Source organism: Prionailurus bengalensis, chromosome A1, assembly GCF_016509475.1.
Source record: "Prionailurus bengalensis isolate Pbe53 chromosome A1, Fcat_Pben_1.1_paternal_pri, whole genome shotgun sequence".
Lineage (NCBI taxonomy): Eukaryota > Metazoa > Chordata > Mammalia > Carnivora > Felidae > Prionailurus > Prionailurus bengalensis.
The window spans coordinates 2,286,429-2,301,492 of record NC_057343.1 but is presented as its reverse complement, the minus strand read 5'-3'; the positions used below and the strand labels follow the sequence as shown (position 1 = coordinate 2,301,492).

The window sequence follows — 15,064 nt, the reverse complement described above, 5'->3', positions numbered from 1 at the left end:
AAAATACCATGAAAATCAAGAAAATAATCCCACTTACAATTGCATTAATAAGAATGAAAAACTTAGGAATAAATTGAACTAAGGAGGTGAAAGACCTATACACTGAAAACCACAAGACACTGATGAAAGAAATTGAAGATGACACAAATAAATGGGAAGATATTTTGTGTCAGGGGTTAGAAAAATCAATGTTGTTAAATGTCCATAAACCCAAAGCAATCTACAAATGCATTGCAATCCCTGTCAAAGTTCAAATGACATTTTTTGCCGGATTGGAATCATTCCATAACTTACGTGGAAGTAACCACAAAAGACCCCAAATAGCCAAAGCACAGTGTTAAGAAAGAACAACAAAGTCAGAGGTTACTGTGCCTGGTTTCAAATGGGATTATAAAGCTGTAATAATCAAAACCGTGTAGTGTTGCCACAAAAATGGACACAGAGAACAATGGAACTATACATGTAGATAACCCACATATAAACCCACATGTATGTGGTCAGGTAATTTTCAACAAAGGAGGCAAGAAAATACAATGGGGAAGAGGCAGTCAGTCTATTTAGTAAACAGTGTTGGGAAAATAGGAAAGCTACCACACACAAAATAATGAAACTGGACCACATACAAAAAATTAACTCAAAATGGATTCAAGACTTGCATGTAAGACCTAAAGCCATAAAATGCCCAAGAAGAAAACATAAGCAATAAGCTCCTTGACATCAGTCCTAGTAATTTTTTTTATCTGACTCCAAAGGCAAAGGAAACAAAAGCAAAAATAAACAAACGGGACTACATCGAACCAAAAAGCTTCTGTACAGCAAAGGAAACCCTCAACCAAACAGAAAAGCAACCTATGAATATCAGAAGATATTTGAGGGGCGCCTGGGTGGCACAATCGGTTAAGTGTCCGACTTCAGCCAGGTCACGATCTCGCGGTCCGGGAGTTCGAGCCCCGCGTCGGGCTCTGGGCTGATGGCTCGGAGCCTGGAGCCTGTTTCCGATTCTGTGTCTCCCTCTCTCTCTACCCCTCCCCCGTTCATGTTCTGTCTCTCTCTGTCCCAAAAATAAATAAACGTTGAAAAAAAAATTTAAAAAAAAAAGAATATATTTGAGAATCATATGTCTGAATGAGGGTTAATGTCCGGAATATATATATAGAAAGAACTCACATAACTCAATAGGAAAAATAATCCAGTTAAAACATAGAGGATTTGCATAGACATTTTTGTACAGAAGACACACAGATATCCAACAGGCACATGAAAAGATGCTCAACATCCCTTATCACCAAGGAAATGCAAATCAGAGCCATAATGAGATAGCACCTACACCTGTCAGAATGGCTAGTATCAAAATGACAAGAAACAACAAAATGTTGGCAAGGATTTGGAGAAGAGAGAACCTCGTGCATTGTTGGGATTGTAAATTGGTGCGGCCACTATGGAAAACCACTTGGAGGCTCCTCAAAATTGAAAGTAGAACTACAGTATGATCCAGCAACTCTGCTACTGAGTATCTGTCCACAGAAAACAAACACTAATTCAGAAAGGTGTGTGTACCCCTTTGGCTTCATTGCAGCACTATTTTCAAAGCCAAAGTGTGGAAACAACTTAAGTGTCCATTGAGAGATGAGTGGATAAAGAAAATGCGGTTTATGTACCCAGTACTGTTCAGCCATAAGAAAATATTGCCATTTGCCACAACATGGATGGACCTTGAGGGTATCATTCTAAGTAGTATAAGTCGGAGCAAGACAAATACTACAGGATTGCACTTATATATGTAATCTAAAAAACAGGACAGAGCCCCAAGATTCATAGATACAGAGAACAAGTTGGTGGTTGCGGGAGGGGACGGTGTGTTTTGGGGGAGTGACACGGGATCAAGAAGTACATACTTTGAGACTCTTTATTTTGGCTCGGGTCATGATGTCACGGTTGTGAGACTGAGCCCCACATCAGGCTCCACGCGGAGGGTGCATTCTGTCTCTCGCTCTCTCTCTCTGCCCCTCCCCTGCTCGTGGGCATGTGTGTGTACTCTCTCTCTCAAAATAAACATTAAAACAAATAAGATAAAAATGGAGAGGGAGGCAAACCATAAGAGGCTCTTAAGTACATCCAAGTGAGTAAAATAAAATGACAATTCCACTGACCACCAGATGCGGGGAAGCCGGATCACTCATCCACGGCTGGTGGGAACATAAAATGATGCTGCTGCTCCGATAAAATGGTAACTGCACTCCTGGCCATCCGTCCCAAAGAAATAAAAACCGTGTTCACACTAACATCTGTCCACAGAGGTTTCGAGCAGCTTTATTTGTCATAGCCCCAAACTGGAAACAACCCAGATGTCCTTCAACAGGTGAATGGTTCAACTGGTAATCCATACAGCGGAACACTGTTCTACAAGAAACAAGAGCAGACGATTGATACGGCAACAGGCTGAGTGAATATCCAGAGAATTGTGCTGCACAAAAATGCCAATACCAGAAGGCTACATACTGAGTCCACGCATGTGGCATTTTGAAATGACAAAATTATAGAAAAGGAAGTTGATTAGTGGTCGCCAGAGGTCAAAGAGAGGGTCGGGGCTGGAGAGAAGTCAGTGTGGCCCCAAGAGCAGACGAAGGGTCATCGCAGTGAAGAAAATGTTCTTCTGTGTGTTGACTGTATCGAGTTATCTGATGATGTTTTGCAAGATGTCATCAGTCACCCCTGGAGGAAACTGAGTAAAGGGTACAAGAGATCGTTCTGCATTATTTTGTACCGTTGCATGTGAATCCACCATTATCTCAAAATACAAGAAACTTTTCATGTAAATAAGGGGCTTATGGGGACACGCATTTGTTCCTTGTATTATGTGTTACGGACCGCAAGACCGGATGTTCTGTGTCTTTTGCTGATCTGTTCTGTTTCCCGCTGTGGTGCCTGTGCTTAGTTGTCTTCCTGTTTCTTTCGTTCCTGCCCGTGCCCTGCCCAGACCTCATGGCTGCGGTGGAGCACAAATGGAACTCTCTCTGCTACTCTTCCCACCTGATCTGGAACTAATTTATCTTTGTCCTTCTCCGCTGCTGGCATTGCATTTCGGTGCGCTGTTCCATGCACAAAAGGGGTGGAGGCAAGGGGGAGGAGACTCCCCTGGGCAAATCAGCCCTTGCTGAAGAGCCTGTGTTCTGTGGATCTTCCTGACCTCCTTAAGGCTCTGAGGCACAGCTCACTCCTCCCCGCCGAAGTACATTCAACTCTGTGGGCTTAGGGTTGGTCCCTCTGTAACATGGTCCCCTGAAAGAGTCTGTGCCCTCGAGACCTCCTTCCCTCTGCATAAGTCTCCCCAAGCTCTAGAGGAGCTTCTTTTGGAGTTGGCCTTACTTGTCCCCACTACTCTGCTGTCACTAAATTAACGTTTTTAATGAGTTTCTAATGTAATGGTCTCAGTGCCACTGCTATTTCTGAGAAGTAGGATTAGAAGGTAGGATTAGGGGACATGGGACCATACAGCACCTGAATCTGGGGTTTCTTTCTCCAACTGCCCCTTTTCAAAATATTTGGTTTAAATTTGTAACCCTTTTTGTTTTGTTGCAGCCGATCATCTTTTTAGCAGTTTTGTTGTGTTATTGTTGTTTATTTTGTTAGAGATTTGAAGGAGGAAGAATCCATGAATCTGCTTTACTCATTAATCGAATTCTTACCTGTTAGTTTTGTAATTATGAAAAGCAGATGCTTTTCAAGTATTTCTAATATTCGGCAAAAACTCAAAGACCTTCTGGCTTTAGTTCTCAGTCCTGCTTCATTAAAAAATGCCTAGAGATCCCATTTTGAAATAATTTTTTTTCACTATTCTAAGCTTTCTTTTTGGACTGATCTAAGGTTTTGCTTACTGCTGAAGTCCATCTTGAGTATTTGGAGAATTTTAGCCCTTGTTGTTTTTCTCCTGCTTGAGCAAAGACAGTTACAGAATAGTATGATGCGAAGTAACAGATAGGGTGGCCACATCTCATTCTTCCACCCCTATTACGAGAACCTTTTACGGATATTGTCCTAAGAGTTCCAGGCTACGGGGTCCATTTTTGTTCTTGGTTATAATTACTTGGAATTATCGTCTCGTTTTTTATAGGAACCAACAGTGAAAGAACCTGAAATTACCACAACCCTTCAGATACATTTCTTTGGAAAAAGAGGAGAAAGAAAACTTCATTATAGAGAATTTCGAAGGTAAATGTAAATATTTATATTCATTTAGGGAAATTTATAGCTAAGAAGTTACAAAACAACTGAATATACTCCTCTCACAGATCTGCAGACAGTAACACTGAACATCATATGCAGAACTATGTAGTATTTATCTCTGAGAACAAAACCTATGAAATATAAACTAAAGTACTCTGCTCAAAAACATCTAACCTATATGAAAAGTAATATCTGTTTTATAGCATACCATAATTTTTTTTAAGTCAATGCTGTCATAGATGTATAGAGTTGTCTGGTAACACAGGTCACTAATGTACTGGTTTGGAGTTGGGGAGTGGGTGATCAGGGAAGGCTTTCTGAAGGAAATGGTGCATAAACTGAACCTTGACAGATGAGCAGGAAATACCCAGGCAAAAATGGTTTGGCAGGAAAGCATCTGAGGGAGCGAGAACAGCGTTAGAAAAGACGTAGAGGCATGAAAACGTACGGTTTGTAAAGGGAATTATAAGCAGTCGCATCTAGAGTAGTAAATGGAAGGTGGCGTGGTGAAAGGTGAGAAGAGAAGCTGGAGAAGGGTGTGCTTGCCTGTGGGAGATTCTGTACTCCACGGGATCAAGCTTGAATTGACTCGGCGATGGAAGATCCTGAAGGGTGATGCCCGAAGGATACCTGGTCACATGTGCCCATCGCTGTGTGTGGTAGCAGAATAAAGGATAGATCTTATGCGAGAGAAGACCATTCAAATATTCCAGACAAGAAATGATGAGAGCCTTGAACCAATGCAGTAACAAGGATTTTGAAGTGGGAGAGTTTTTAAGACATAGTTAGGACATAAGATTGTAAGACCCAGAGGCGCCTGGGTGGCTCAGTTGGTTAAGCATCTGACTCTCGGATTCGGCTCAGGTCACGGTCTCACAGTTCATGAGTTCAAACCCCACGTCGGGCTCTGAGCCGACAGCCTGGAGCCTGCTTGGGGTTCTCTCTCTCCCTCTCTCCCTCTCTCTCTGCCCCTCCCCTGCACACGCTCTCTCTGTCTCTCAAAATAAATAAATAGACTTAAAAAGAAATTTTGTAGGGCCCAGTGATTGAGGAATGAGGAATGCCCAAGTTTCTGAATTCTGTCCAATCATAATGTACCCCATAGCTGAACTCCAGTAAGTCATTTAACCTCTCTACAATAGTTTTTCTCGACAAACATTTTTTAAAATGTCTTTTCTTATACTTGAAAAATATTACTGTCTCAACACTTCTTAAAATTTCAAAATAAATACCATGATTTAAAGCCAAGCCAGGCTATTGTATCAGCTGTACTTATTCAGACTAATACACCACTCCCCTTCACTTTAGGATTCCCTAAACTAGTTAATTTTAAAGGTGTTCTGGGAAGCAAATGAAATAGAAGTATTTATAAATAAATTAACTAAGAAATGTAAAAACAGTTAAGAGTATCTATTAAGACAATTAAATATTTAGTTTATGTGGATTCCCAAATTGTAATGAGTGGGGAAAGGCGTAACATTAGGTAGGAAGAAGTAAGGGACCTCCAGGAAGGCAGGCTGCAGCTGCAAGGGGGAACCTGGCTGAGGAATTGGCAAAGGCGGCAGAGTTTGGGGGAAAAGAGGTTAAGATAAAAGTATTCTGGACCTGCCCAGTCTAGGTGCCACGCATGAAATCTCACAACTTTCTGGTAAGGTCCCAATAAAAAGTCAGGGACAAAAATCCTCGGCGGCCACCCAGTTGCGACCCCTCTCACTCTTGAGAGCTTTATACTTTCTCTCAATAAACTCTATTGCTTTACTCAAAAAAAAAAAAAAAAAAAAAAGGTGTTCTAACTTTAATTTTCTTTAAACAGAATAATTTTATTTAAAATTCTTACTTTAAAAAAATGTTTGTTTATTTTTGGAGACAGAGACAGAGCATGAGTAGGGCAGGGGCAGGGAGAGAGGGAGACACAGAATCGGAAGCAGGCACCAGGCTCCGAGCTGTCAGCGCAGAGCTGGACGCAGGGCTCGAACTCACAGACCGCAAGATCATGACCTGAGCCGAAGTCGGATGCTTAATTGACTGAGCCACCCAGGCGCCCCCAAAAAAATTGTTTCAAAGAGATGTTTGTCCTTGGTGTCAGCCACCTTCTTCCAGCTTCTCTCATAAAGGGATATTGTTTTAGAAGGTACAGCTTATTAGTTTCAAGGAAAGGCAAGGAAGGTGCCACCAAGTTATAGCTTTGGGGCTACTTAAAACATTTGCCTATAGATGTTAGCTTCTCATTTAGAGAAACAGTATCGATTGTGAAAAAAACATATTTGTGATTTAGACAGACCTGGGTTCAGATGTGGAACTTCATCATTTACTAAGTGGGACTTGATGAACAAGCATTTTAACCAGAGGCTCCATTCTCCGTTCCTTCATTTGTGAAGTGATGATGATAAATATCTACTTAATAAGGTTATATATGTATATGTGAATTTGTTGTGTGATTATCCATTATTCATTATCATATATTATTGTATCCTATATTGCATCATATCATATAATTATTATTCATGTAATGAATGTGTTGATTAATATATGATGATTAATATGTCGACTTACTCTATACAAGGGTCGGGCTCTAAGTAGGCACTCATAATAGAATGTAAACATCGATATCAGAAGTGGGTAAGAAAAACGAACAAAAGAAGAACAGTGGCGGTGTCATAAAATGGAGCCACTAATTAGGCTAGTACACTAAGCGCAAACCGTGAGATTCTGTGCGCTTGCTAAGAACACACCGCAGATTTGACCGCGCTTTCTGGCAGGCACCATGAAGGGGGATACACGTCAGTTGCCCAACTCACCGTGTCCCTGAGTTGGAAGCTCACTGGTTCGGCGTAAGGGGCTGGGGGGGCGGAGACATTCGGTCCTCATCATAAGGTCAGAAAGAAATCTTCCGAAGGGGCTTTATAAAAAGGACACTGCGTAACATGAAGAATTCTATTCTTAACAATTATAGTAAGACCAGCGATAAATTTCACGGGCTTTTTTTTTTTTTTTACAGCATCCTGTCAGTAGAGAACAACTAAAATCACAGTTTTAAGCAAGGAGGCATACTTCACTTCAGCTTCTAAAATTCAGCTGCTTTTTCTCTAAAACCACTTTAAGCTTTACTAAGCAAGTAGAAGTGCTAACAATTAAATGCCACAGTCCGAGAAGTTGGTAGCAATATAGAAGGGAGAGAACACTGGACATGAGGTCCAAATGGCTGTAAATGCTAGGTGTGCGATTTATTTAGCTGTATGGTCTTGGGAAAATCATGTACCTTTTTCTAGTCTTTGTAAAAATATACATGGCAATATTTGTCCTGCCCACTTTAAAGAGTTGTGAGTAAATTTAGGGGCACCCGCGTGGCTCCGTCGCTTAAGTGTCCGACCCTTGATTTTGGCTCAGGTCGTGATCTCACGGTTCGTGAATTCAAGCCCCACGTTGGGCTCTGCACTGTGAGCACGTAGCCTGCTTGGGACTCCCTCTCTCCCCTCTCTCTGCCCCTCCCCTGCTCACTTGCTCCTCTCAAAAATAAATAAATTTTAAAATAATATATTTTTAAAAAGTAAATTTAAAAATTACAGATTATAATTTTAAAATATAATAAAGGAAAAGAGCAAATCTCTAATTCATGCAAATATCCTCCTTCCTAATCATTTTTATTTCTACTCTCATTTACATTAATATACTATCCCCCAACATGAAAAGTCTGAGGTTGATCTGACAATTAAATGAGATACTATAGGTTAAAGTATACACAACATAACACACGGTAAGCATTCAGAATACGTGCCAAACTCACGTCACCTTAGTTTTAGAGTTTCTAGTGAGTTTGTTTCCCCACTCCCACATCTGTCTCCGTACGGAATTCTTTTCTTCTGGCTTCTTCCTCTGTTTGCATTTCCCCAGCTCTCTTGGCCAAGAGACTTCTTCCACTAAGAGTTTCCTCAGTCTCTTTTCCCAAAGGCTCCTTAATCCAACATCTAAAGAAAAAAATCAAAACTAAAAGTATATTCTCATCTTTTCCCCCAAGGACTGACTGCTTTAAAATTCAGAGAGAAGGATTTTTCAAGTTAGAACAGAAAGCTAGATACTACTTGTATTTTTCATCACAGATGACAAAGCTATTTCCAATTTTATTATCAATTTTTGTATTTGAAAATTCAGTAGTGTCACTTTAAGACAAAATATTGAGAACTTGTATCAGTTTTATGAAGGATCCCTAGTCCTTATACAATCTGCTGAAAATGCTCTAGTAATATAATTAAACTTATGAACAAATACAAAATTAAAAAGCAAGAATTAATATATCTAAAGTGTCAAGAAAAGGCAAGGCTAAAAACACATTTGTTTTGCGATCTTAGGAACTGCATCAGGAGACAGACATTAAGGCAACAACCCAGATCATGGTTCAAAGAGACAAAGGAGCTCAGATTTTTAAAGGCAAAGGAGGAATTTTAGGCACATTACATAAGTTGGGGGGTTCTTTGTTTGTTTCTTAGGTCGGTTGTGGCAGGCTTAGGGTAACACTGTCCCGTACGCGATTCGTTGCCCAGATCAGCGCTGGGCAGAAAGTCCGTTTTAGTCCATTCTTGCATGTGACACACACTGGTCTCGAATGCTTGCAGTTTGGCAACGAGCCAAGGTTAGCATTCTTCCAAGAACTGAGCCGGGAAATATGCATAGGCCCTACCTCTTCAGTGTCCTCCCCGCTCCATTTGAAGTGACTTTCTTCCTCAGTGCTTACTCCGTTCTATTGTTCTTCTATCAATAGGAAAAGATAGGTCAGATTGAACCAGTCAATATTCCAGATTTTGTTTCATGCATTATTAATTTAAATTCTAGAATTTGTTATAAGTTTAAATACTTCACACAAAAGAATTTACAAGTTTCTGGAACAAAAACACTTCTTAGTAAATGTAGACTTGACACTAAGGAAAAAGCAATTATTTAAAAATCTGTTTTACATCCTGTAAAACAGTAATTTGTTTAAATCTCCAGGTCAGGGGCACCTGGGTGGCTCAGTCGGTTGAGCAGCCAACTTCGGCTCAGGTCACGATCTCGCGGTCCATGAGTTCGAGCCCCCTGTTGGGCTCTGGGCTGACAGCTCAGAGCCTGGAGCCTGCTTCATATTCTGTGTCTCCCTCTCTCTGACCCTCCCCTGTTCATGCTCTGTCTCTCTCTGTCTCAAAAATAAATAAACGTTAAAAAAAATTTTTTTTAATAAATAAATAAATCTCCAGGTCAATTTTTACTTTACAAAATATTGATGTTTCTATCTAACTCTTGGCCCTAAATTCTTATTATACCTGATAATATGCAGAAATCCTGTACTAGACAGGTTCATTGTGTGATACAGCCAAAACACAGTGAATTTAAGTTAGAAAAACATCATCAGAAATATGTTGAGTTACTGTCATTCCGCAGAAGAATTTAACTGATGTACTGTAGACAGACTACTGCTGTGTTCAGACACTTCGTTTTTAATTTCTCAGGAAGAGTCCAAATTTGCATAATGTTGGTAGGAATTGTCAACCAGTGTTATCTGAACCCAGCGATTACTAAATAGATAAAGTCTTGTGTCTGAATGCAGAAGACATGGCAAATTCAGAAACGAGAAGTTCACGTGGCTGAAGCAGAAGTAAGAGCGGAAGGTGGGAAGATCAGCATAGGCACAGCTGTGAAGGCCTTTGTGCCTCATGGAGAAGGGCGGAGAGTCACCAAAGACCTTGAAGCAGGGGGGAGGGAGGCGGTCACCGGAGCCGGCAGCTTGGCCGGGGAAATCCAGCAGAGGGCAAGGAGATCCGTTGGAAGCCGTTGCGTCAACAGAGAAGAAAGGACGGTGATCAGACCGAGGTGGCGGCGGCGGGAACAGAAATGAGTGCAGCATCCAGGGGATTATTTAGGAGAAGGGAGTCAGTAACAGTGGTGACGGACGGGATGAAGCGTGAGGGGCAAGTCCAGGCCGCCGCCTGGTGTGCGTGTGGAGCCGGTGAACAACGCGATACCTGTTCACTGAGACAGAACACGAGTAGGAACAAGCTCAACAAGGAAGGTGATGCATGCAGGGGAGACATGCTCAGGGGGAGCAGAAGGCAGATTGCCGTGGGGCGAGGAGGGGGGGAGGGGTAAGAGTGACCACAGCACAGGAAGTGGGGGCAGGAGGCGAGGAGGGGGGGAGGGGTAAGAGTGACCACAGCACAGGAAGGGGGGGCAGGAGGCGAGGAGTGAGGGAGGGGTAAGAGTGACCACAGCAAAGGAAGGGGGGGACAGGAGGTGAGGAGGGGGGGGGTAAGAGTGACCACAGCACAGGAAGTGGGGGGCAGGAGGTGAGGAGGGGGGAGGGGTAAGAGTGACCACAGCAAAGGAAGAGGGGGACAGGAGGTGAGGAGGGGGGGGGTAAGAGTGACCACAGCACAGGAAGTGGGGGGCAGGAGGTGAGGAGGGGGGAGGGGTAAGAGTGACCACAGCACAGGAAGGGGGGGGCAGGAGGCGAGGAGTGAGGGAGGGGTAAGAGTGACCACAGCACAGGAAGTGGGGGGCAGGAGGTGAGGAGGGGGGGAGGGGTAAGAGTGACCACAGCACAGGAAGGGGGGGCAGGAGGCGAGGAGTGAGGGAGGGGTAAGAGTGACCACAGCACAGGAAGTGGGGGGCAGGAGGCGAGGAGTGAGGGAGGGGTAAGAGTGACCACAGCAAAGGAAGGGGGGGACAGGAGGTGAGGAGGGGGGGAGGGGTAAGAGTGACCACAGCAAAGGAAGAGGGGGACAGGAGGTGAGGAGGGGGGGGGTAAGAGTGACCACAGCACAGGAAGTGGGGGGCAGGAGGTGAGGAGGGGGGAGGGGTAAGAGTGACCACAGCACAGGAAGGGGGGGGCAGGAGGCGAGGAGTGAGGGAGGGGTAAGAGTGACCACAGCACAGGAAGTGGGGGCAGGAGGCGAGGAGTGAGGGAGGGGTAAGAGTGACCACAGCACAGGAAGTGGGGGGCAGGAGGTGAGGAGGGGGGGAGGGGTAAGAGTGACCACAGCACAGGAAGTGGGGGGCAGGAGGCGAGGAGTGAGGGAGGGGTAAGAGTGACCACAGCACAGGAAGTGGGGGGCAGGAGGCGAGGAGTGAGGGAGGGGTAAGAGTGACCACAGCACAGGAAGTGGGGGGCAGGAGGTGAGGAGGGGGGAGGGGTAAGAGTGACCACAGCACAGGAAGTGGGGGGCAGGAGGGGGGAGGGGTAAGAGTGACCACAGCACAGGGAGAGGGGGACAGGAGGTGAGGAGGGGAGGGGTAAGAGTGACCACAGCAAAGGAAGAGGGGGACAGGAGGTGAGGAGGGGGGGGGTAAGAGTGACCACAGCACAGGAAGTGGGGGGCAGGAGGTGAGGAGGGGGGGAGGGGTAAGAGTGACCACAGCAAAGGAAGAGGGGGACAGGAGGTGAGGAGGGGGGGGGGTAAGAGTGACCACAGCACAGGAAGTGGGGGGCAGGAGGCGAGGAGGGGGGGAGGGGTAAGAGTGACCACAGCACGGAAGTGGGGGGCAGGAGGTGAGGAGGGGGGAGGGGTAAGAGTGACCACAGCAAAGGAAGAGGGGGACAGGAGGTGAGGAGGGGGGAAAGGGTAAGAGTGACCACAGCACAGGATGGGGGGGACAGGAGGTGAGGAGGGGGGGAGGGGTAAGAGTGACCACAGCAAAGGAAGAGGGGGACAGGAGGTGAGGAGGGGGGGGGTAAGAGTGACCACAGCACAGGAAGGGGGGGCAGGAGCAGGAGGGGAACGTAAGAGGTTTCCACACGTGTTTGAACGATGATGTAAAGAGGAAGGACTGAATGCAGGAGTGAACGGGAGTCAGCAGAGCAGCAAGGCCCCTGAGGAGGAAGAAAATAGAGGAAACTAGAGGTGGAATTCAGAGCGCAGGTAGATAAATCGGCCGTCAGCGGGAAAGGGACTCCTGTCACTGGGACAGAAAGGAGACGGGGATGAGTGTTGTTACGTCCCTGGAGTGACAGCCAGAAAATGAGAGGGTGTCCTACGCAGTGACCGCTGGTTGCTCTGGGAACTGGAGGCAAGCCATGTGCTGAAGACAAGTAGCCATGGGATAGATTTGTCGAGAACGAACGCAAGCTGAGATGGCCACCGCGGGAAAGAACGAAAGAGAGCCCTCTGGCCTAGCGGAAGGCTGTTGGCGGCGTTGAGGACCTGGTTACGGCTGCAGACCATCCGTTTATGCCGGCAGCACTAGGCGCAGTTTCTGAGGGATTTTCTTCAAGGTGCCCCCGAAGAAGGCCTTCGACAGCCCGAGGAAGCCGAGGGCTTGGGGTCTGGGCTTGAGTGAGGATCAAGAGGGAGGTGGTTACCTGCAGCCTCAGTGCCGTCCCGCGGCTGACTGCTGAGTGCTTCCACGCTCCTGGACTTGTCTGGGTATTTCGCGTATATTATTCCAGCGGTCCTTGGAAAGCGAGGCAGGAGTTGGATGAGATTCATAAGGGACTCCGTCCAGGGTTATATATCTTAGAAATTGAAGACATGAGGTCCAGACCCAGGTTTCTCTTTAGAGGCTTCAGTAGCCACAAAGTTTCTGAAAGGAGTAGTCCCACAGTTCCCTGGCAGGTGGTTGGGTGCGTTGAATGGGATTTCAAGGAGCTGGGGCTAGACCAGGTGACCGAAGGGACAGACCCATATTAAGCAGACACTACCACATGTCGAGAGAAACGTATCAGTTAACGAGGGAGCATGTGGATAAATCTGTGATTTGTTGGGGCGCCTGGGTGGCTCAGTCGGTTGGGCGTCCGACTTCGGCTCAGGTCATGATCTCACAGCTTGTGGGTTTGAGCCCCGCGTCGGGCTCCGAGCTGACAGCTCGGAGCCTGGAGCCCGCTTCAGATTCTGTGTCTCTTTCTCTCCCTCTGCCTCTACCTCGCTCATATTCTGTTTCTCTCAAAAACAAATAAACATTTAAAATTAAAAAAAAAAAAGAAATGTTATTGCCTGTATCCCCGAATAGAGCTTTCATACATTCAAAGATGTCTATAAGCAGTGTTGTGCTAATAAATACGCGTGACAGTCTGCTCTCAGGAAGAACAGCCTGATTTGTAGCATTTGGTCATAAGAAATGTAAGTACTCTACCAGGCCAATTTCAAGCTGCCATACATGAAATACAGGCGGGAAAACGTGTGTAGACAATTCTCAAAGCTGGCGTGAGTCAGCTCCAGCGCCCCATGACCTAAAGAATTTTTAAAAATTTTTTAATGTTTTATTTTTGAGAGAGAGACAATGCACGAGGGAGAGAGACAGACAGTGGGGGAGGGGCAGAGAGGGAGGGAGATGCAGAATCCAAAGCAGGCTCCAGGCTCCGAGATGTCAGCACAGAGCCCCACGCGGGGCTCTAACTCACGGACCGCGAGATCATGACCTGAGCCGAAGTCGGACTCTCAACCGACTGAGCCACCCACCCATGACCCAAAAAATTTTTTAAAAAATCAGGTAAGAAAAAGATTTTTTTTCCCAATGTTCCCACTTAATCCACTAATTTATAAACTGTTTAACTTGTTCAGAATTTATCTGGAGACTATATAGTATGAATTCTTCAATTCATGCATTTATGTCCAGTATCACGTTCCATATTTTCAAGTCATAACAAGATCTATAATTTTAGAGTTAGGAAAGATGGCTATCCTAAAATTTACTTTTGTTCTTCAAAAGTAACGTAATGAGCGAGGTGCCCGGCTGGCTCAGTCAGTGGAGAACCCAACTCTTGATCTCAGGGTTGTTCGAGCCCCACGCTGAGTGTAGGGATGACTTAAAAATAAAATCTTCAAAAAACAAAACAAAACAAGTGTAATTAGTAAGATGAAAGTAGCTGAAGCCAAACAATGTGTAGTTTAACAGCAGTTAATTTTTTTAACGACCCTAATAAGTTGAATGTCATCACAATATACAGTATAATAAAACTCAGTAAAACAGAGAACAAGGTATATCAGCAAAAGGTTTTGTTGATGTGTTAGCCCCCACTGGAAATGCTTCAAGTGGTAGATAAAATTCTGCCTTGACCCGGAAAAACATGGCATTGATAAATCTGTGTCTCCAGTACATTCAGAAACTGTTGCAGGTAACAGACTCTTACCTATCACACAGATAGAAGCCTAAAATCAAACTCCCCCATGCTTTTAAGGTTTATGGGATAAGCATAGAACCGAAAGCAAGTCGTTGTTTAACAGTGACTCTTTTTCTCCCATTGAGCTGGAATAGACCTGTTTTTTACCCCATGTATAATTCCATTAAATTGTGGCATGACAGTACATTTCTTTTAACATGTAAAAAGGTGAATAAAGCAATCTTCAACGTATTAAAACACATGGAGATTATACTTTTCACATGACTTAGTTTATAAATAAATCAAGTGCAGTGGTTTTGAGTTCTTGTTCAAAGACAATATTTTTTAATCTGATATCCTTTCAACTTGTACTTTTCTAGGGAGCTGTTGATGAGAGTTTGCTCAAAGTGCCATGTTTTTATTTTAAAAAGAATGTTGAGTCATATATTCACATGTTATTGTCCAAATGATTATAAATATTTTTAAGTAAATCTAAGCTTTTGATGTAAAGCCATTGATTACTTGATCAACTTTGGTATCCAAAAATATTAGGAACCATTAATTATGATTAACATTCTTTTTTTTTTATTTTTTTAACATTTATTTATTATTGAGAGACAGAGACAGAGCATGAGCAGAAGAGGGGCAGAGAGGGAGAGACACAGAATCCAAAGCAGGCTCCAGGCTCTGCGCTGTCAGGATAGAGCCCGACACGGGGCTTGAACTCATGAACTGCGAGATCGTGACCCGAGCCGAAGTCGGACGCCCAACTGACTGAGC

General features: G+C 44.4%; 1 protein-coding gene across 2 annotated transcripts in view; it reads left to right on the top strand.

The window, feature by feature from the left end:
* Positions 1-15,064, top strand: part of MICU2 (mitochondrial calcium uptake 2) — a 142,478-nt gene that overhangs the window by 117,477 nt on the left and 9,937 nt on the right. For both annotated transcript variants that reach the window (XM_043575034.1, XM_043575043.1), the window contains exon 8: positions 4,112-4,209. In XM_043575034.1, coding sequence (XP_043430969.1) covers positions 4,112-4,209 — 98 coding nt within the window. The remainder of the gene's footprint in view (positions 1-4,111; positions 4,210-15,064) is intronic.